Source organism: Amblyomma mixtum, chromosome 3 (assembly GCF_055824585.1).
Source record: "Amblyomma mixtum isolate Tamu chromosome 3, ASM5582458v1, whole genome shotgun sequence".
NCBI lineage: Eukaryota > Metazoa > Arthropoda > Arachnida > Ixodida > Ixodidae > Amblyomma > Amblyomma mixtum.
In genome coordinates this window covers 144,340,004-144,362,760 of record NC_143014.1, presented here as the reverse complement: position 1 = coordinate 144,362,760, position 22,757 = coordinate 144,340,004, and the positions used below count along the sequence as shown (strand labels likewise).

The 22,757-nt window shown below is 50.4% G+C and overlaps 1 protein-coding gene across 1 annotated transcript; it reads left to right on the top strand.

Moving 5' to 3' along the window:
• The first annotated feature begins 332 nt into the window (after positions 1–332).
• LOC149352247 (low-density lipoprotein receptor-related protein 2-like) lies at positions 333–15,309 on the top strand. Its single transcript, XM_089581408.1, has 31 exons — positions 333–459; positions 787–912; positions 1,472–1,867; positions 3,084–3,200; positions 3,610–3,957; positions 4,100–4,271; positions 4,714–5,111; positions 5,169–5,288; positions 5,522–5,738; positions 6,003–6,185; positions 6,381–6,581; positions 7,044–7,255; positions 7,867–7,992; positions 8,109–8,225; positions 8,284–8,397; positions 8,548–8,781; positions 9,267–9,386; positions 9,568–9,699; positions 10,026–10,175; positions 10,691–10,810; positions 11,329–11,448; positions 11,524–11,649; positions 11,709–11,869; positions 12,189–12,412; positions 12,625–12,841; positions 13,279–13,471; positions 13,623–13,745; positions 13,881–13,986; positions 14,154–14,315; positions 14,561–14,726; positions 15,002–15,309. Exons 1-31 carry the CDS (start codon positions 411–413, stop codon positions 15,152–15,154), a joined length of 5,403 nt encoding a protein of 1,800 aa, XP_089437534.1. The 5' UTR covers positions 333–410; the 3' UTR covers positions 15,155–15,309.
• The last annotated feature ends 7,448 nt before the right edge of the window (positions 15,310–22,757 follow it).

Sequence of the window (22,757 nt, the reverse complement as noted above, 5' to 3'; positions counted from 1 at the left end):
ACAATTCTGATCTATAAGAGGTAAACAACAAAACTACCATGAAAGTCTACGGCTGAATGGACGAGGATCACGTCCGTGCAAGCTTCTTCGGTGCCGGCAACGTCATTCTCGCGTGTCTTTTCTTTGAGAACAAGCGGGGCGGCGGCCAGTTTTGCAAAGATATCACGAATCTAGAGTGAAAACGGCAAGCATGATACAGCGTGGGCTTCGTGGTGCCCACGTGCTCGAAATATGACGTCACCGGGATCTGGCCTGTGATTGGCCAGTGGTAGCATGTGAAGTGTTATAAGTGTAGCTACTGAGCGGGGGGCGTTCGCACTTGGCCGCCGGACTTTTACCGGCCCGCTTCGCCATTGAACGCATTTGACATTGCGTTTGGTCGCTGGAACGCATTTAGACTTCCAAGAATCATGGTGGCTGTCACGCGCGTTCTGCTAGCGGTGTTTTTGCTGCAGATTGGTATGCCCTTTTCGTTACTTCCTGGGTGGAACTTTTAGTCTAGGTTTCATTTGTTGTGACACTGATGTTCTTGTACGTAACGAAGCGCTGCACCGCTCGGGAGACGGGACCACTCGTGTGTTTAATTTGCTCTGCATTCGTTAACATCTCGATAGACTTTAACTCTCTTGAAATGAGTCGGTGTGCCTTTGAATTGCGAATATTTAACCTTGAGTTTAGTTAATCATTCTTGAGCCTGCTGAGCTTGTTTGGAACGTTACACCTATTCTCACACATGTTTCTGCCGTTGCAAATGTGTGCAATTCTTCCCGTCCCTGTCTCCTGCAGCCCACGAGGCGTCCTCGAAGTGTGCGCAGGGATGGTTCGACTGCGGGAACGGCCGCTGCATCGCCATGTTCTGGAGGTGTGACGGCCAGAACGACTGCGGCAACCACAAGGATGAGACCGGCTGCAGTGAGTACTGTTTTTCGCTCAATGCTTCTTCTGCAGTTCTCTCTTGCTGTTATCTGTATCTTCGGACCGAATTCCGCTTTTTAATGCCCGTTCCGCTGCAGTTCCCCCTACGCATCTTTAATCTCGCTTGCACTGGACTTCCGCGCAGTGTGCTCAAGAGCTCACTACTGTGCGTCTATGTACTGCTCTTGCAGTGTGCAGTCCCTCCATTCGGCTTTATTTTCCATCTTTTCTCGCTCCCTCCACTTGCGTAATCCCTGCGTCCGCCCAGACACTTCCACTTCCCGCCCCCATACCGTGCATCGTATAGCCCATATTCCGTGCACTCTGCCCCACAATTCCTCTTCTTTCTTCAAGTCCTAGCCTCTCCCCCTCTGCCGTTTCATGTGGTCAGGCACCCTCCACCTCGCACTTCCAACGCAGACTCTAGCCAGCCGTAGTTCATCCTGCGCCTGCACGCCGCTTTGGCCTCTTCCACTCTTTAGCTTGCGCATGCCACTCGTGCGGTTCCCAAACAGCTTCTTTACTTTCTACCGTATCCCCTTCCACTCATTTCCAGCCACCGCCCACCGAACCTGCCCAGTGGAAAAATTCGCCTGTCGCGACTCCAGCTACTGCGTCCCTGAAATTTGGGTCTGCGACGGTGAGGCAGACTGCCATGACTCTTCGGACGAACTCGACTGTCACTCCAGTAACTGCACTGGTTACCGGTGCCATAACAATGAATGCATACCAAGCCACTGGCGCTGCGACGGCACCGAGGACTGTGCCGATGCCTCTGACGAACTGGGCTGCGTCGCCACCGGTGCAGCTTCCGCCACTACCACGGTGTCCCCTCGTTGCGATGTCGACCAGGGCCGTTTCCCATGCCTTGATGGACAGTGCCTACTTCCTGGTAAAGTGTGCGACGGCACTAAAGACTGCACCGACGGCGCAGACGAGGGAACATTCTGCAGTAAGTAGCGCCTCCTGTTCCCATATTTCGCGCCACTTTCGCCTACTTGCGCGTCACGACTTAGTTCCATTGTTAAAGCCAAAATTGCAAGCTTATTTAAGCGCCCCTTCGGGGCCTGACGCGCCACCGCAAATGTTTATTTGCTATTTGCTTCAGCAGCCCCCTTTATAATTGCTAGCAGCTTTCGCACTGTCTCTCCTTAATTCCTCCGAACGAGCGTGCTTCGGCGTCCGAGGAATAGCGTGTCTGGCTCGCAACCCTGCGGACATGAGTTCGATTCTCGGTTAACTGTGCTAATATTTTTTTAGAGCGCAGCTCTTTGACGTCCGTTCCTGGGTTTCGCGTCGTCGTCGGCGTTGTCGTCGGCCTCGTAACCAGCTCCGCCCCCTTTCATCCCCCCAGCGCTAGCAGCGACCGACTGATACCGCTGACGCCGTTAGAGAGTCAAGATAACGTGACTGCATAGAACACCGTCGCCGCCATGCAGAAAGAGGAGGAAAGGGGTCCCCCCCCCCCCCCTGTTCTTGTGTGGCGGATAGGGTGCTCTTCAGTTGCCGACGCGCCGGTTATTTCACGTAGGCCCCGGCACGTCGTCGAATACGTGACCACCTTCCCACGGCTAGACCTGGTTCTTAGCGCTGCGGAAGCGAGGGTATCATATTGTTTGTGTCGGCATCGGCGGCGTTGTCCCTGAAACCAACTCCGCAGCTGGGGTTGACTCACTATCGAAAAGGTGAAACAGCTTATTTGCTGCGCTCAAATTTCGCATTAGGAAGTAACGTAATCGTCGGTAATTTTTTTTAATCCTTAAAAGTGACGATAAATTCCGTCATGCTACGACCTCAGTCGCGTTTTTCCTTTGGTTAAGATCATTCTCATCATGCAGCTCGGCGTGTCCGGTCTGAAGCCTATCGACCAATCCTGCGTCTTTTCCTCCGAACGTCTGCTCTGACGCTGTCGCGTGAACTGTCCCACTGCGGGTTTGGGGAACGGCATTTATTATCTCGTAAATGAGGTCTTTTAGCCTCCTTTGCACCACTTGCGTAATAGCTCCACCCAGACCGGTCGCTCCGAGCTCCGCCCGCCCGTGTTTGTCTTTTTGTGTTCTTGCCTCGTCCGCCGTCCTCGCTTGCCCAACGTCGCTTCACAGCGAAGGTATTAGCACTATGGTGAGCACTGCAGGGACGTTCTACTAACCGCTCTATTCTTTTTGCAGAAGCAAATGAATGCAGCCAGAAAAAATGCAGTCAAGGCTGTTTCGTCGCTACCAATGGCTCAGTCTGCTACTGCAACCCCGGTTTCCGGCTGATGGCGGACCATTCCTCTTGTGCCGGTATTGATACCACCGCTCTTAAACTCCTTTCACCCACTTATAATTCCGGCTTCCGCCTTCAATCCTGTTCTGTGCCCCACAGCCTTCCTAGCTCAACATGTCTTTACTCTCCTTCCTCTACTGTATCCTTCTATCCCACCTAGCGCCTTCGCTCTCCCCTAACCACAACATGCACCTGGCCACTGCTTTCTATTTGCATCATCCGCACTCTACCTACCTGCTAAACGGCCCACTTCGCATTCCTTACTCACCTTGGAATGTCATCCTTCACCCCCGGCTGGCGCTCCAGATCTCACGGCATCTGCCCGCCATACTGCCGTTCTGACGGCACACTTCACTCCAGCCTCCTCTACTTACTTTATCACTCCTGCTCCGGTCCGCGCCCACAAACATTCTGCCTCATTTCCAGATATCGACGAATGCGCGGAGCATCCACACTTCTGCAGCCATGGTTGCACAAATTCCCCCGGTTCTTACAAGTGCTCCTGTGTCGAGGGCTACCAGCTCACGGACAACACATTCTGCAAAGCTCGCGATCCCGAGCCCCTCCTTCTCTTCTCAACCACTAATGAAATCCGTGGCCTTTGGATCCGATCAAACCGGTACTTCGAGGTGCACCCGGCCGAAGCTCAGGCAGTGGGTGTAGAGTTCGACAGCGAACAGCTCAGAGTTTTCTGGACTGATGTCTCTACGAAACAGTCGTCGGTCTACTCTTGTCGTCTTGATGGCAGCGGCTTCAAGACTCTCTTCAGTGCAGGTAACCTTCCTCTCCATTGTCTTGTTCTTCCTCCCACCATTACCTACACATCACTTTGTATGCATTTGTCTGTACCTTACCTCTTGCGCTTCTGTTCCGAGCGAGCGTTCTGCTTCCTATCGCTAGCATCCTCTTTTTCCAGAGAAAACCCTCCTGGAAGACCTTTCCTTGGACTGGGTCACGAACAACCTGTACATTACGGACTCCCTTGCCAAACGCATCCTGGTTTGCTCAACGGATGGTCTCTCCTGCGGTGCAGTTGTTACGACTGACCTGGATGCTCCTAGAGCCATTATCGTCAGCCCTACTCAGAAGTAAAATTTCCCTTCCACTTTATGGTTTCAGTGCTGCTTACGGCGGTGGTTACACGTATGCACGACCACTGCCAGTTTCTCGACGTTCAATCATTCTTGCTCTATCCTCTATGATGCGCTTAGTTGTGCTGGTTGGTAAGAGATGACTTCGATTTTGCAATGGTACGCGCTGTTGCAACGGTTATCGGTACGAGTGGTGTGCGCACAAACAGAATGCGTGTTCTAATACTGCTATTTGCCATCAGCGCAGTTTTTCGGAACTATTCCACAGAAAAAAAAATACTGACTCGCGTTCAATGGAACCTATAAAGGCAGCCTTAAGCGCAGTAGTTTGACATTCCAGCGGATAGGGGCGAACGTGACTCTCCCTCCATCTGCTGTCCTCCTGCTTCCTGTACCATTTTATAACTGCTCGCACCACATTCATTGCTCTCGTTTCCAGGTTCATGTACTGGACCGATTGGGGCGTAAAGCCATCGATTACTCGCTCCGGTATGGACGGGTTAAATATTCAGCACCTCGTGACCACGACTCTCGGGTGGCCGAACGGCCTCGCCCTCGATCACCCCACCAACCGCCTTTATTGGTGTGACGCTAAGCTCTCAAGGCTGGAGTACTTGGACCTCGCTACCATGGAGCGTACCATCGTACTAGACGAATCCCTGTTCCACCCCTTCGCCTTGTCCGTTTTCGAAGACACTGTGTACTGGAGCGACTGGGCGTCGTACTCCCTCGATACTAGCAACAAGCTTACCGGCAAGCAACATCATCGCCTACTCCGCGAAAATGGCCGGCACATAATGGGAGTCCACGTCTACCACCCAGTTCTGCGACAACGAGGTAACTTTGCATAGTTCTTCTAATATACCCGTCGCTTACACATTCGTTCTTTTTCAGGAATCTCGAACCCCTGCTGGGACAATCCGTGCGATCATATCTGTGTACTGTCCGGAGACTCGTACATGTGCTTATGCCGCCTCGGCTACAAGCTGGCCGCAAACAAGCATTCCTGCGCAGGTTTTTCTCGTTACCTTCTTACCCTATCCATGGTGCCTAGCTTTTGTCAGCGTGCACGTACTTGTGGCTTCCTATCCTTCCCACTCGAATTCTTGCATGCGACCTGTTCCCCCGAACTTAAGGCAGCACGTATCGCGCCGCAGTCTTCCCACCAGCCGTCCGTGTTATGCGTTTCGCTCCCGCTTAATTTGCGTGCTTCATGCTGCAACTCTGACGCTCTTGTACTTTTTCAGTTACGAAGGACTTCAGTTTCGCCATTGTTGCGGAGGAAGACTCTTTATACAAGATCGACCTCCGCGCGGTCGGCGCTCCATACCCGGTAAAGATGCCAGTTTCGAATGTGGAAATGATCTCTGCCCTGGCTTTCGACTGGTCCAACCAGACCCTTTACTTCAGCGATAATCACCGGGAAATTGTGGCTGCAATTAACGTGAATACCTTCGAACAAAGGTAAGTTCCTTCCATTGCCATGGTGCATGCTAGACGGAAGAAAGGGCGGATTCCTGACCTAATCTGCAGTTTCGTTCGTCCGACTGCACGACATTGATATTCTCGCGTCACGTACCCCAGTGCTTCTATTCAGTTTCCTCCCAATGCATATTCTTCCCTGTGCTCATTCTTCTCATTGTACCTTCCTGTGGTCTCGCATTCGCGCGGTCGCGCTTCACCTTGACATGCTCCCGGGAGTGAGACTTCCCGTTTCGCCTTTTCCAGGACCATCCACGACCACATAGGTTCAGTTTTCGGAATGGACTTCGACGTGACCCATGGTCTTGTTTACTGGGTCGACGCTGACAAGTACACCCTGGAGGTGTGTCGGGCCAATGGCTCGGGCCACGCCATTGTCCGGGATGATCTCCACCGCCCGGTTGGTGTCGCCCTCTACCCGTTCGCTGGGTGAGCTCCTGCGCCTGCCATTTCGCTTCTCCCTGCGAACTACATTCCCAATCTAACGCGCACTTTCCTCTTTTGCTCCTGGCACTCGTGTGTTGATCCTAGTACTGCAAATCGCCTGGCAACATACGCTCTTGTCAAAGTCTTGTCTATCCTAACGTGCGCATTCACGGCGCTTGCTTTCCCTTCTCCATCCAGAGTTCTCTTCGTGCTGACCGCCGGTGACAAGCCTGCCATCACATCTTACACCATGGATGGCCAAAACCCGAAACCTCTTCCGCTGACAAGCCTGCTGCTTCCAGTTTCAATTGCAGTAGATTTAGTCGCCAGGAAGCTCGTATGGGCCGATGCCACCCGTGGCACCATCGAATCATTAGACCTTGTCACTGTCTTTACCGGGTGAGCAGTTCCGTGCCCTTCACAACTTGCACCTGATTTCTTCCTGTGTAGACGAACCAGCAAGCGCTAGACGCCTCCCTGCTTTCGCTCTTCAGCTTCCTATCGCCTCGCACATCTCAACTCCAAAACATCACAAAGTCCAGTTTCTAAATCTCCTTCCCTGTGATGCCAATTACAGAACCCCCATCTCGGTTCCCGAAGCCGCTCCTAAGAACTGCGTTTTCACGTAACATGTTTAACCTTACTTCAAAGCCGCTTAGACTCTTGCTAGCAATCTCAAGGGGAGTTACAGCAGACAGCTCGCTGCGCACAGACGGCTGCAGGTCCTGCCCCCTTGCTTCATCAATCGCTAGTAATTTGCAAATTCTCTTCTTACTTGCCTGTTCCCGTTGAGGATCTTTATGGTGCTCATCAGTCAATATTTCCTGGTCTTCATTGCGTACCTCTCCATTCGTTTCGCAGCACCCCGTTCATTGTCCAGCAAATTAAATCTCACGTGTCCTCGGTGTCTGCTGCGCATAACGAGATCCATTGGACGTCTCGCAACAACTCCTCCCTGGAGTGCATCGACATCTCCGCAGAGCCCCATGTTCGCCGCAGCGTTCTACTGCCAACAGGGCGCAACGGCTCATATTCCAGGAGGGTCCTCATCGCCTCGCAAGTGCCAGACTTCGGCAAGTTCAATGATTGCTACTGTCTTACACTCTCTTGGAGTGACTTGTGGCACCTCCTTGCGCACGATCATGACTCCTACTTTCAAGCGCCTTTGTAACCCCATACAGAGCTTCGCGTTAGGATATCAGCCGGCCCCGTCAGTCATTCAGATTGCGGTTACATGCCTGTGGTAGCAGAGTTGCCGTTCTGCTACTGAGGGAAAGGATGCCATCGAAGCCCGGTTTACGCTTGTTTTATTAGTTGCAAACCACAATGTGCTGTGCGCTGAAAGCCTGCATTCAAGAAGCAGAGGCGCTAGAAATCGATCCCGAAACCTCCAGTGTAACCCGCGCGCAGCTTCGTGCCTATAATCCGCATGCAACACGCTATTCACTTGCTTCGGTCTTTGAGCCCACAACCCGGCGCCTGCCTTCGAAAGCGCTTCTCATTCAGTACCCTCCTTTCGGCAACCGTCGGGTGCAGCTGGCGCAGCACTCGCGTAGGTGGGCACTCCCCGCTTCCTCGTGCGCGTTCAACGCTCTCCACATTGGCTAACCACGTCAGGTCTCCTGCTTGCCTAGTTACCCATTCTTTATTTTTTTTTCTCATCACTCCTCCTACTCTCATCCAGAGCCCGGACCATGCGGGCGAAACAACGGTGGTTGCTCGCACACCTGCCTGCCAGTTCGCACGACGGAGCGCGCCTGCTTCTGCCCTCCCGGAATGGCTCTCGGCACGAACAATATCACCTGCACAGGTCTGTTCTGCATGGCCTTAGCATGGCTGCTTCGCTAGCTTAGCTTTCCCACAATTCCCTCTGTGGTCTTTCCCACCATCATGTATATCGCCACTTCCGTTCCTTCTACATTCCAGTCGAAAACGGTACCTGCCGCCCTCACGAACTGCCCTGCGCTGGAGGTTGCATTGCTGCTACCTACTGGTGTGACGGCCACAAAGACTGTGCAGACAATGCCGACGAAGCCACCTGCGGTAGTCATTCTCTAGTTTCCCTTAGTTTCCCCCATTCACCTTTGCCTCTCTTCCACAGGGACAACGTGCCCTCCCGAGGACTTCACCTGCCAGAACGGCAAGTGCATAGATACCACATGGCGCTGCGATGGCTATGACGACTGCGACGACCAATCGGACGAGGCAAATTGCCGTAAGTACCAGTTCGTAGCTTGCGATGTCTCCAATGCCTTTCCCGGCGACGGCGATCGATGCGCCCCTTCTCGACGTTATTTTCACTGCACCTGTTCTCCACCAGAACCTGGCCCGTATGGCGCTGCGACCATTTTTTTGTTCCTCGCAGCTTTCAGGACCTGTGCTTCCGACCAATTCAACTGCAAAAGCGGAGCGTGCCTTCCCTTTTACTGGCGTTGCGACGGTGCCAATGACTGTCCAGATGGCGACGACGAGTTAGACTGCCGCACTTTACGCTGCCCGAACGGTCACGACCGCTGCGCCAACGGCCAGTGCATTCCTCGCGACTGGTCCTGTGACGGTCATGCAGACTGCTCGGACTCTTCGGACGAAACCAACTGCAGTAAGCCACTAACTACCCCATTAAGTTTCGTCTCTTCACGCCACAACTCCTATGCCTAGCCGTTTGCAGATTAGCTAGCTCGTCTAGCAACCGGCACAGAAACGCGACGGACGAGTACAGGCACCACTGACCCGCATCGTTTCTCCATTGGGTGCACGCTGAGCACTGCACTAGACTTTGTCTTGAAAGGGACATCAACTATGTTTCCTTGCCTGTTCTCTAGTCTGCAGTCCCTTGACGCTTCTGCATTGTCTAGTTCTACACCTCCAGATCCTCCCGCCGCAGCCGTTTGGCAGCCCCTCACCTATGCGGGCTATCCTTCCGTTTCTTCTCACATGGCTCCCATTAGACTCCGCTCGTCGCTCCTTCACCCTCCCAACTTCGCTTGCAGTTACTAAGCCTACTCGTTGCCTTCGTTGCAAGGTCTTTGAATATTTCGAGGTACTTAAACGCTCGAAAGCCTTTCCTTCAACCCGTTTTTGCAGCTGAAACAGTTTCCTGCTTTGAAGATGACTTTCACTGTGCCAACGGGCAATGCATCGACAAACGCCTCCGCTGTGACCACGACGAAGACTGTGAGGACAACTCTGACGAAAGCGGCTGTGGTAAGTTCACCACGCGCCCTTTCAGCACGCAAATATAGCCCGCACATTAGTCGCTTGGCTGGCATCTTGGTCCCACTTACGCGTATGGCAGTCTCCTTCGCCGCGCCTCTTACTGTCTCCAATATAGCTGTTTTCGCACAGGTACAGAACAGGCTGACCTCTTGCATGTCTGCTTCTCCAGATTACGCACCTGCCAACAACTCAAAGTGCGTCAAAGGCATGGTCGGTTGCGGCGATGGCCAGTGCGTCTACACCCATGACATGTGCGACGGTTACGCGGACTGCCACAACGGATGGGACGAACACAACTGCTGTATGCTTTTCATTTATCTTGGCGCCACTTCACGGCGCTACATCGCCGTTGAGAAGTCTGCAGTTATTTTTAGACCGTTCCTCCATTGCTGGAGTCATTGCTGTGATCGAATGGGAAAACGTAGGGGGGGGGGGGGGGGAAGGGGGACTGGGTGTAGTAGTGAACTTGCATCACTCGTGGCACATCCCCGGAAGTGACTAGTATTTCTGTCTTACCGCCATCAAAACGAGATCTAGTTCAGCCCATTCGAAGCCCTACTTGCTGTTTAGACCAAATCTGTGGGGAGGAGCACAATCACCATCCCAACAAGTCTCCCATTCCCGCAGCTGCACCCGTATGCCAATCGGCGGAATTCTTCTGTCCTGGAACGAAGCGCTGCATCCTCCAGAGCTGGTTATGCGATGGTGACGACGACTGCGGTGATGCCATGGACGAACTGCTGGCACGCTGCCGCCCTACTACGCTCCCTCCTCCTAGTGAGTGCCGGCTCATTGCCAATCCCGATCCACATGTGCAATCTACTAGCCATTCCGCCGTACCGCGCCAAACTATCCTTGCCTCTAGCCTCGCTGTTCAGTTGCCAAAAGGAGGCATCCTGCTATAAGCTTGCCGCTTATCCTTGCGATGCTGTCAGCGCGAGCCCAATATCCAAGGTCTTGTATATTCCCGATTACTTAAAGAACCCCAGGTGGCCGAAATTTCCGGAGCCCTCCACTATGGAGTCCCTCATAGCTTAAGTCGCTTTGGGACGTTAAACTCCATAAACTAACCAACCAATTCGAAGTCGCGTTCAATGGTATCGCACTGATACCAGCCTGTACTTCTGACCTTTATGGCCCACCACGATCAGATTCACTAGTGTTCACCGAATGTTGTCACCAGACTAAAACAGTAGCGTAACCAGCGATACAGTCAGCACGTGGTCAATACAGGATATGACCGAGTGCTGCCAGCCCCTTCAATGTTCTGCAACGTGGCGCCTTTTCCGCAGCTGACGCCCCGTGCTGGAGCGACCAGTTCCAGTGCGGCTCCCACGAGTGCATCGCCTGGTCCAGTGTTTGCGATGGCCGCTCAGACTGCGCAGACTTCTCGGATGAAGGCAGCCATTGTGGTACGCTTTCTACCGTGCCTGTTACCCCAGCATCTTGACAGCACTTCGGCTTTCTTCCTTCTCCCCTCTCACAAGTCCCAGACTTTCGCCTTCCTACGATGTTGCGTGTAGGTGAAAGGATGTTAGATTAAGCCGCTTGTGCCGTTGCGACTAGCTCAACAGCTCGCTACTGAGGTCCACCTGCTTTTATCCTCAGTCCCTCCTGCCCAAGTCCATCTCGATAGCCTGCATGATGGCGTCACGCATTCGTCTGCCAGGACAACTCCCGCACTCTGCATTGCAGTTACCTCGTCCTGCTACGGGTGCCACCAATTTCCACACTTCTGTCCCCGGTGGCGTTCCTTATCAAGCCTTCACAACCTCTGAACAGTCCTGCGTCCTACTATACAACACTCCCTCCCTCCTTGCTATAGCCACTCGACGCGTTGCTTACTTCTGCTGCCTATTGCTTTCTGTACTGTGCATCAGTTTTCCATCCCAATATTCTCAATATCAGCATTGCCATTTCCCCTCTGCAGAACACCACTGCGCTACTGCTAACGGAGGCTGCGCTCACATCTGCCGAGAATCCCCGTCTGGGCCGCAGTGTTCCTGCCGTCCTGGCTACCGCCTTAACAACGACCGCAAATCCTGCGATGGTACTTTTGCTGCCTTTCCCTACACTTTCGAGATCTCCTCCCTGTCGCTTACCTTCGCTTCCTTCATTCTCGCAGACATCGACGAATGCCTCTCTCCCGGCCACTGCAGCCACTTCTGCCAAAATTCAAAAGGCGGCTACAAGTGCACGTGCGCAAATGGCTACGCTCTTGGTGCCGACAGACGCTACTGCAAGGTTCAGTGTATGTATTCCTCACCCTCGCCCCCTCGCCTTTCTTTAAACTTGGCGGTGCTCTTGCAGATGGCGAAGCGTTCCTGCTCTACATGCTTCCGAACCAGATCCGCAGTTTCTCGATGCACGGCCACGTGCAGCACCTGCTGGCGGAAGACACTCTTTCAGACATGCACGGCATGGATTACAGGATCAGCGACAGATCTATATTCTGGACTGAAATGGAGGAGGTGCGGTTTTGTTCTACGTCCTCATAGTCGCGACCGCGGCACTTTTTTTTTTCTTTGGCGGTACTCTTCATATTCAGTGTCTGTGCTTTCCCGGCGCCGTGGCCGGCGAGTTTCTTCGCCTGCTCGCACATCGCTTCCGTGCCGGTTGCCGTAGTTTCCCTCAATTTTTTTTTGACACACGGCTTCTCTGCCGTGAGCACTGCTGTCTGTTGTGCAACGAGTGCTGGTTAAACATTACTTAGGATTACGACCATCAGTGCTCCACATGCCGCTCCACTCGGGGCATAAGTTTCCGTTCTCCAAATTTTCCCTCCCTTAGGGTGTCATCAACGTTGTGACTCTTGGCAACAGCAAGCAGTTCACCCTTCTCGAGGACATCCACAGGCCATTTCACGTTGCCGTCGACTGGGTCGCTGGCAACATCTACTTCACAGACGGCTGGGTTCACATTCAAGCTTGCGAGTCGACATTCAAACATTGCACCGATGTCGTCGAGACTGGCTATTCTCATGTGAACACTTTTGCCCTGGCAGCTAATGATGGGTCAGTACATCTCATCCTTGGACTTGGCTTTGCGCCAACCTTATTCCCTGTCTAATGTATGCCCTTTAGACTTGTTCCTATTGGTGTACAAGTACGCCACTGCGTACTTCACATCCTTTCCTCGTTCCTACTTTAACTTCGGTTCACTACGCACCTCTATTAGTCATTGCGTTTCCGTCAGATCCTGACTCTGAACTATTTCTTTCCTGCAGCTTGATGTTCTGGGGTGTGTGGCACGAAATTGTGAACAAAGACAACGGTGTCATCGAGCGTGCCAACATGGATGGCACTGACCGCCGTGTTCTGCTCACCGACAAAATCCTGTGGCCCTGCTCAATCACCGTCGATGCAGTGCATCTGCGAATCTATTGGTCTGATGCCAACAAGAACGTCATAGAAAGTGCGACATATGAAGGAAAAGACAGGCGAGTTTGGCCCTTCACTTCCGGCGGTACCTTCTGCACCACCTCCCTCCCCTCGCCCATGCGCAACGAAGTACATACTTGGGAGACCGTTTGCGCACTACCGTGACGTTTCCCTTCTCTTAGACTCTGCTCAGAAGCAAAACAAACCTCTGTATTTTAAGCTATACGGAACTGTGCTACGACAATCACAGGCGATACCAGCGAGGCTGTAAGCACCAAGCGTAGAGAAGTCGGCACATGTGCCTAATATGCTTGCACGACAGGCCTTCGTGGTGATTGCCTCTGGTTACTTAAGTTTGCGTTCGTCCTGTCTGTCTTTTATTGAGTACAGCTCTTGGCACGCTTACTTTTTTTACAAGGCTATAGAAAACCACTTACTTAAACATTCTTACCCTCCACATTGTTAATCTCGGATACTAAATGCTTTCTTCATGCAGGAAGTTGGTCCGCGGCATCGGTCTGTCAAGCCCCTTCAGCATTGCTTTGTTCGAAGACTGGTTGTACTGGTCCGACTGGGGTTCAGACTCTCTGATGGCTTGCAACAAGTACACTGGCCGTAACGTTGCCCTTGTACATCACGGCATGTCGAAGGCTTCGGTGCTTAAGGTTCTCCACGCCGTCCATCAGCCAAGCGGTAACATTTTCACACATTGTTTCTTGCGCTTAACCCGAGACTTATACTCCACTCAACCTTACCAAGTGAAGGTTGAGCCCGAAGTTCTCCGTGTTATGTCCCATTGCGTATCTCTGTACTCGCTACGAGTTGGTACCCTATGTGTTCCCAGGTGTTAACAGCTGTGCGCGCAACCCGTGCGGCCATATTTGCCTTTTGAAACCAAGTTCCTACAAGTGCGCTTGTGGTCACGGCTTCACGCTCGCAAAGGACTCCCACAACTGCGTCGAATCCGGTGAGCTCTCCAAAGCGTATGACCGCCGTGATATCGATTTGAGCCGCCCTGCTTCACGGCAGATCTTTCGTAACTAATCTACTTGCGTGGGCGCAGACATGACTTTATTATCTGCACTCCGTCGTCTGTGTACAGATCGTTCCTACAACCTTACCAGCGCGGATGTCCTTGGGCAACTCTGCAATCCTATTTGCCTCAATGGTGGCCACTGCATTTCCGAGAAAAGTTCGTACTATTGCAGGTAAGTTTCCAGGTCGAATTCTGATTCCACAGCGACTTCGAAAAACTTGGGCAGTGCTTCTTGCTTCGCTTCGTCACACTAGTTCTGCAGTCTCGACAAATTCCTGCTATTACTTTCCTCAGTTTCTAGAAGCAATTGCACCTTGTATACGCTTTGCATTCTCCTAGATGTACTAAGGATTTCCAAGGGCCTTCCTGCAAAGACCCCGTGGTTGTCTCCATGGCCCCTCATCGAGCCTCTTCCCGCAACACATGGCTTGCGCCCACCCTCATTACCCTCCTGTTTGTATCCCTGCTTGTCCTCGGCTACATCCTTTACCAGAGAAACAAGTAAGCTCCATTCATGAGATTTAGTTTTTGGCCTTGAAAACTTGCTACCTCTGCCTCCTCCGCTGCCGCTTGTTCACCAGCTTCATGTGACATGACACAATGCTCACTGTGGAACGCTGCCATAGTTCTCTTCGGTGTTCTCGTGTCGCCAGTTCTTTTTCATAGCACCTCCTGTTCTACATCGCACTTACACCGTATGTTATACTATCGGCCTCCTATCCTCACTTGATTCCTTCCTATTCCAGGAAGAAGCTTGCAGCCTTGGACTTCTCGGTGAGCTTCAAGAAGCCTACCTTCGGCAAGCGGGACGGCTTGCTAGAACACGAACACCCAGTTGGTGCCGATGAAGACTACCACGCCATGACTCCCCAAGAACCTGGCTTTGCGAACCCAATTTTCGCTCCTCCCAAGGTAATGGTGGCCGTTGTCCCAGCGTCATCCTTTTCTGCATCCTTGATTCAGCCGATATTTCCTTTGCTTCGATTTCCTGATCCGTAAAGCCTTCGTTTAAATTCGTCCGCCCGTACACTGCACTCCAGTTTTGCAATGCCGTTCTTGCCCAGCGCGTGCCTCGCGGAGTTTTTGACCCCCTACCGCTGTAAATGGAACAGAGGGCGTTTATGTACTTTACTGAGCGGTGTACGCAATATGACGCAACTGTTGACCTTGGCACCTTTCTTTTGCAGTCCCAGCTTCTCCCCGAGGACGGGCAGTTCAAGCGGTGGGCCTCTAGCGACTCCTTGCAGTCTTCAGACTCCCAGGAGAAATCGATGATTGCGTTCGCTGGCCAGACTTCATCTGCGAAGCAGGACAAAGTTTTCTTCCTTCGAAAATCTTAGCTGTCAGAACCCTGCGTTGCTTCTTCAGAAATAACGAGAACTTGTTAATTCAATACGCGACCTATTTGTATTGCAAGACGCGTTATAAACGTTTTTATGAGGTTGCTGTTACAAATAGCTTTTAATAACAAATAAAGTCGCATACTTTTACACTACTGCTGCCTTCTGGTTTTTGCATGACATCGCCGCTCTTGCGTGGCTGATGACGTAGTTCCGGTCCAGACTTCCCTGGCTGTCTTCATGCACTTTTCGATCATATATTAACTTGAATTCTTCAACTATCAATGTGCGGCCTCTCGCTCCGATAGATTCGTAGCTGCTTTTCCGTGTGCTTCACTCTATACTAATCGGTCGCCAGTGCGATGTGGCACATTCGACATGCCAGCTTTAACGGTACTGATCTTCCGTTTTGTACCACGAGGTGGTGTCTGTGCTCTGCGGCGTATCCCTGCATCGCGAGTCGATGGCGTAGGGCAATCGCACAAACTCCCCACCGATTGAGCTGCCTGCAGGAGCTTCACTGGTCTCTCTCCGTTGCTGGCAGGCGAAAATCTGACTAGGTCGGCTGCTTCTCGCATTCCAAATTTAGGAGAGTAAGCTGCCGGGCTAGTTGGTGATGCATTTGTTGAAGGAACACGCTCGTGAATGTCTTTTGTGCTCCTTCTGTACCTTTTCAGTTTTTTGCGCTAACTTCTTCAACAATTCCGAATTTAATTTGCCTGTTCTTTGTCTTGTGAGCTTTATGTTGCTTTTCTCGCTGTGCTTGCGATGGCTTGAATCCGGTGGTAGTGGTGACCTCCTGCGTTTAACACGTCGAGAATGTCCAGGCCAGACAGTCGGCGGTAACTTCAGAGCTCGTTCCTGAGGAAAGATTGGATGGCCTGTACCTTTCACACGGTGGCATGTGACAGTCGGCGCCAACATGTACTCTCCTAGCGTAGTTCCAGGCGCGTTGACAAAGAGCGGCGTAATACCCCCCCCCCCCCCCCCCCCCCCTGCCAATTTTTTCCGTTCTTTTACTTCCATCCTACTACTCCCTATTCTAAGACTACATTTTCAGTGCGAATGTGTAGCTTCATCACGCATGTGCAAGTACGGTGTACATACATGTACGTTGAAAAACCACCACCAGAGGATTTTCTCGACTCAGTACGGGGTTTTAGTTTATGAAACTGTGCCGGCAGTCATGGGCGCTGTTGCTGTAAGCTTCTCACGCAAGATATTGCAATTCTCGGGCTTGAGCTGGCCATCGACACTCCGGTGGTTTCTTTCGTGGTTTTGAGAGTTCGAGGTGCCATAACAGAAGATGAGCTCACCCAGTTCTTTAGTATGCGCAGTTCATTTTCCTCTAACCTGCCTAGGCTTTAGTTCCGCTCACGCGTCCGTGTGATTAGTGGAAGCACCCAAACGACTGCGCTTTTTCGACATCGTGCGCGTTTATTCTAGACGGGCGCATATCCCTGCAAACGACCGCGAATGTCTGCGTTTTCTTTTATTGCCACTCAGTTCCAGATTTCCAGATCTTCCTCCAAGGCCTGCTGACGTCAGTGGCTTAACAGGCAGCACTTAAATGGGGCACGTACGGACGAGCAAGCGCCTCGCCGTGCGTCGAAGTGCGGCTTGTATTTCCAAGCGTCGGCTAGGGCAGGAAGAAGTGTAGTGTAGTGCTGGAAGCGAGGCGTGAATTTCGTCGAACCATCCGACGTCGTGCGCTTTTGTAGTCGCGCCTCCCACTGCCGATGAAAGCTGGCCGGGTGAGCGATGAAAAATACGCCGCGGTTGAGAGACCGATCTCTGCTGCCGGCAAATGAAACTGTCTCAGGCAAGGCGGCCAACACACATTATGTGCAGCCCGAAGGCCAGAAAATGACTGACTGCAAACAGCGTTCGTGAAACGAGACATAGGAGCAGAAAACGGAACACGACACGCACTCACTTGCGGCATGTCTTGCGCTCTTCGTTCCTTTTACCTATTGACCAGCGCTGCTGGCATTCAATTATTTCAGTATCTGCAAGCTCGGCTTAATATCTTGGATCTGCGAGCGAGGCCGCAAGTCCGAAGAGAACAGAAATGGGGAGTAAAAATGAAGCGAGGGGAGAAAAAGCGTCACATCCGTCGGACTCTCATACAGCACATGCGCGCGCACGCTTACAGACAGGCACAAAAAAACATTCGCGTATTCATGTGCAAGCGAATAATTCTTACAATGGCAATGAAGTGCACTCAAGGTGCATTTACTGCCTTACTGGTCATGCACCTTCCCCCGAAATTTCATGTGCGCACAGAATCAGCCACTGCGAGAAGAGCCGGACTCGATTAGAGGTCAGCAAACTGCAGCTCTGTATTTGCCCATGTGGCGAGAATGTTGTTTAAAGAATAAACTGGAAAATGCGTTACTATAATGAAGTTAAGCGTGGAGTGGGGTGCAATTCGTCACCCTAACCTGTTCATTTATTTTAACACGGAAAAGGCGTAATTTCACGTTCTGGAGTCTGCTCGTGCTTTCGCCTGAGTTCAACGGGGCAACAGACAGTATGTGATCTCTGGGACCATGTGGTTATTGATGGCTTTGCTCTTTCTGTGAAATGAAGGCCCTTTAGACATCAATCTGCGGTGCGGTCACTCCAGGCTGCATACAATACTGCCAAATGGCAATGTGCAGAAATTTCATGAAAAGCAGAAAGATATGAAAAGCTGCTGGTCATAGCCCAGAACAGCGGTCGGATACGTTCGATGAATGCATTCGAAGACTCCTAAGAAGCAAGCAGAGTAGCTGGATCAAGAGTGCGCTGTAAAGCGAACAGGTCACCTGAACCACTGTGTATGTTAAATTGTGTAATCTCCCCCTTCGGACAGCGCTTTCCGCTCTATTTTATGAGTGTAATAGCTGAAGATGTATCGGTTGAGTAGTCTATCTTCAGTGCCCTGTCGCGTTGCATTTGTGCGCTACTGAAGTTAATTTCTCAAGAGTGGCAAAACAATTTATTTGAATTGTCGACTGTTGTAAGGAATGGCTGCATCTTGTATGCTGGCAACTTTGATAAGTACGTCTATCAATCTCTTTGGTTGCCGCTTGCCTCTCGACAAGTTCTTAAAGAAGCTGCGAACAACGAATTGCTTTCATTGGATGCTTCCAGTTTCGTACGACGGGGGACCCGGTGGCAAGACGAATCCAGGTGGGCTCTAATAGGACGCCACGCTGAACACTCCGAAGCTTCAGCGTGTTCGACGTAACGAAGTTGGTTGTTCCGAGCTTCGGAGCCAGATTGGGGTGTTGGCTTGTCATATAAATTCTGCAGGCTCCAAAATCTCCTGCACGGGCTCAGTTCATGTGCTTATTAAAGACGCTGAGCGTTTTTACCACGCGGCTTTTAAGGTATCGTTCGAAAGGGTCATTTTTTTTTTATTATCGCGTCCCTTGTATGCCCGCGGAGGGGTGGGGCGGGGACCGTCCCGGATCGAGTTGTGAAGAATGATGTTGCCGGACGGCGACAAATGCCGTTGTCACAGTACTCGCGAAATAGATGCCATGCTGTAACCTGGCACGGGGACACATATCCCGTGCACCTATACAAACACTATGCCATAAATGGCGGCAGAAGTAATTTTGTCATTTAATTCATTTATTAATACGGTTAGCCTTCTTCGGGCTTATACAAGAGAGGGTGAAATAACTTGTACAAATAAAACAGCGTGAACAAAAACAAGATAAGGAACAAAATGGAACTAGTGATAACAATCTTGTATTCTTCAAGTTATGTGAGTAACATCCCTAATGAGATGTTACTCACATATTACTCACATGTTACTCACAGAAAGGGCTCGGGTATTGTAGTGTATTATGCGTGACGTTGTGTAATTGGTCAGGCATACTCATCCTGGATGCGAGAGTTTTTGGGGTCACGTATGTACGTTTTCGCACAGGGCTTCAAAAATTTTCAATTGCCCCGGCCGTCAGCGCCCCTTGTTGATGATGATGATGTCCTCAGGCTGAATGGCACATACCCACGGCGGGGGATTGGCCAGGGTGCATAGCGGATACAAACGCACTCATGTACAGGGAATGGAGTATATTTAAATTTAAAATTTTGGGACGCAGAGCTAGAATTTGTAAAAAACAAAAAACACGCTCCTTGTTTCACGTACAGGAACGCGCTTCGTTTTCTTTTCACGCGAATGACACCAAGCTGACTTACTTCTTGGCTTTATATTAAGAAGTGAGATGCTTAAAAAAAAAACACCATCTTCGGGAGTGTTGCATCACCGCCGTGGCGTTAGTGACTTCAAAAATGAGTTCTGAAATAAAAACTTCATCAACAGCGTCGCAGGTCTTCGAAACACTTTATTATCTCTTGCGCTCGTCTTTTTGACCGTGTTTGCTTTCAAAAAGGACTATGCCAACATTTCAGACTTCACAGATGCCTATAAAATGCACCTGCTTTTAGTCTTTCGGGCCTACATTGTACCTGTCATCTAAACGCACCCATGCGACATGGCGCAGAATGGCTTATCAGCCGTGGCCCATTAGACACGAATGCATGCTGTCGTATGTACAGCCCTTTGTCAAAAATGTACTGCCCAAGGAGTTTGTTTCTAACCATGTAGTAACCATGCAGAGCGGTGACGATGCCAAACAAGCCACACTGCACGACCAATAAACAAACTCGACGTGCTTTAGATTTTGAACAGCGGCAGTGTACTTTCGCGTTTGGTTTCTGACAGAAAAAAACAACAAAAAAAGACTTTTGTAACCATGTTCCAACACGACTGAAGGATTATTTCGCAAATTTTCAATGAAATGGTATGGTTTAGAATGTTTTGAGGCGAGCTTGATCGTGGTATTAATTTGAGAAATTTTGGGGCTCTGAACAAGCTCCAAGTGCAGCTAATAGAGGAATATTGCCATTATATATATTATGGAAAAAAAGAATTTTTACAACTTTTGGATACAGCATGCATTTTAACTTTTTTTTTGTAATTGAAACTGTGCCTGAAATCCGCACGCATTTTGACTTAATTCAGGCACACACATGATGGCTGATATAATTCTGTGCATATTTTGTGCTTTAAAGCAGCGTTCGGATTCACGAAGGCTGTCCAGTGGTCGGTGTATCTATCTGTGTAGTACGTTCTATCTTCCATGGGTATCTCACAGCTACTGTTGTCTAATCCCAGTGCGGAAAATCTTGGGAATAACAGGTAATCTTTGCAAAAGCAGACTTTTTGCTTGCTTATGGTAATATTTGCTTTTGCAAAGATTACCTGCTATTGCCAAGATTTTCCGCACTGGGATTAGACAACAGCAGGTGTGAGATACCCATGGAAAATAGAACGTGAATGCGATCTAAGTAAAACATTTTTATGTGTTCCACAACAGATGGTTGAGTGGGATGGTGATTGTGCGATGGTCATGCGAATCAGTGCCCTTTATATATTTGAGCCCCAATCTATTAAATACATACTTGGTAGTGCAGCCTCTGTCCCGTATTATGCCAATTTTCTGCGTGTGTCTTGTTTTGGCGGGTGTTATTTTCCTTAATGCAGTGCCCCAAGTAGCCCAAAAACGTGTTTTACTATCATAAATATAATTACTCGCCGAATTACATGCTCCTCACACTTGAGACAGAACCGGTTGCTCCACGGTAGATTGCTTCTGATTGCGCCCCGACATTCTAAGGAAGGGAACACTTGCTTTTGATCGCCGCTCACAAACAACCTGTTGGCGACGACGACTTCTTGGAGTACATTTTGTTTAAACCCCCCCTCTAAACACTATACTCGCCTAATCAGGAAACAAACAAGCCGATGGAGGTTTTAGTGGAAATTCCCACCTCCTTAGCGTGCCAATGCTTAGCTTCAAAGTATTCTGTAGACGCATGCCCTCTTCGCCGTAGGCAGCCGCCGTTGGCACTCGCCTCTTTATCTCGGCTATACAAATAGCGTCGCAGTGTCGCTCTCTCTCTCACTCCGAGTAAGCGGACAAGGAAGCGTTATTTCCAGGAACTCTCCTTAAATAGCTAGAGTCGTACTATAGGTCCGGAGTTAGGAGAAAAGAGAAGGGCTCAGCATCATTCGTCCAGGCCCAGTACAATTGCCCGTGATAAAGCGGTCTTCGGCAACTCTGCTAACATCTTCCAGCTTTTTCAAATACGATTCGTCTTTATTGTTGACATGTGTTTTGCTAGTTCCTTCCTTCTTATAACCATTTGATCACGATTGATTATAGCAGAACGCACATACACACACAAAAAAGAGAAGTCAAACAGGAGGGGAACGTATGTGGCCTGGGTGAGTTCCTTGTTTCCGGCGCCTTGACTTTAGTCAAACGCTTTGCAACGACGCAATGATGAAACTTTATCAGTCCATAGAGCGGCAGAGAAAAGAAGAAAAAAAAACGAAAACTTGAAACCTGCCAGGGGGCTCGGCAAACTTGAGTGTTGCAAGCATTCTGGCTCTGGCTATCCCAGAGGCTTGCGACAGGCACATGAAGGTGCGCTAAGCGAATTCGCAACGAATTACAGCAATAACAGCAGTGATAGCGATTTTAAACTGTGGAGGATGACCACAGAGAAGTCAGACTTTTGCGAAAGGCGCAAAATGCAAATTTCAATTTCTTTAGCGGAGCAAACCGAAGGCTTAAATTCTATGCACAGAAAGACGGAAATTATAGGGCACCACCATCGCAATAAGCCCATAGCACAAATAACTGGCTGTTATTTTTTGATGCATTCATCTTCGAGGGCTTGTTCTGTCGTTAACATTTCGATATAAAATCACGAAACCATGCACTTTAAGCAATGTCCCGTCTCCTTGCTACTTATGGCCGTCTTGCGTGGAAGGGGAGCGCATATGCGAGTTCTCCTGAGACTGTTCGGTTGGTTTGGGGGGTTGAACCTCCCGAAAAGACTCAGGCTACTCTGGGCTGCGGATAATTTCGACCAGCTCGGGTTCTTTAACGAGCACTTACATCGCACAGTAGACGGGCGTCTAGCATTTCGCCTCCATCAAAATGCGATCGCCGTGGCCGGGATTAACCCGCGTCTTTCGGATGAGCAGCCGAGCACCATAACCACTAAGCCACCGCGGCCGATCCCAGACTGTTCATTTTAGTCATTGTTTATCCCCTCACCCCTTTCCCCCGTGCAGGGTAGCAAACTGGTTTATTATTCCGGTTAACCTTCCTGCCTTCTCCTCTTCCTCCTCCTCCTTCATTGTTCGTTTTGAATGAGCGAAACCAGCGCCCCTAAAACTCATGAAGACTATTACTGTATTTCTATTTTTTTATTTATTTATACAAACTGCAGGGCAATTATATGCGCTATGGCAGGAGTGGGAAAAACACGAAATGCAAGGATAACAAAATGCAGGAAAATGTACAAAGTGAGCACTACAAAAAGTTAAAATCACAAACGAAATATCAAAAAAAGAAAGGAACTGTTAACGACAGGGTACGAATACACAGCTATTATGCGTCTTCAACGGCAGTTACAAAGTTTTGAAATGGACAAGAACGAATGGACCCAGGTAGAGAATTCCAGGCTTCTATTGAACGGGGAAAAAAACTGAATTTGAACAAATTAGCATGAGCAAACACGGTATCAA

What these genes read in the sequence shown, in the direction of transcription:
- LOC149352247 (XM_089581408.1), top strand. Translation starts at nt 411, where the DNA reads ATGGTGGCTGTCACGCGCGTTCTGCTAGCGGTGTTTTTGCTGCAGATT. An exon ending in TTCGGACGAAACCAACTGCA is followed by an intron (nt 8,782 to 9,266) that starts GTAAGCCACTAA and finishes CCGTTTTTGCAG; the next exon opens with CTGAAACAGTTTCCTGCTTT. An exon ending in CTCTGACGAAAGCGGCTGTG is followed by an intron (nt 9,387 to 9,567) that starts GTAAGTTCACCA and finishes CTGCTTCTCCAG; the next exon opens with ATTACGCACCTGCCAACAAC.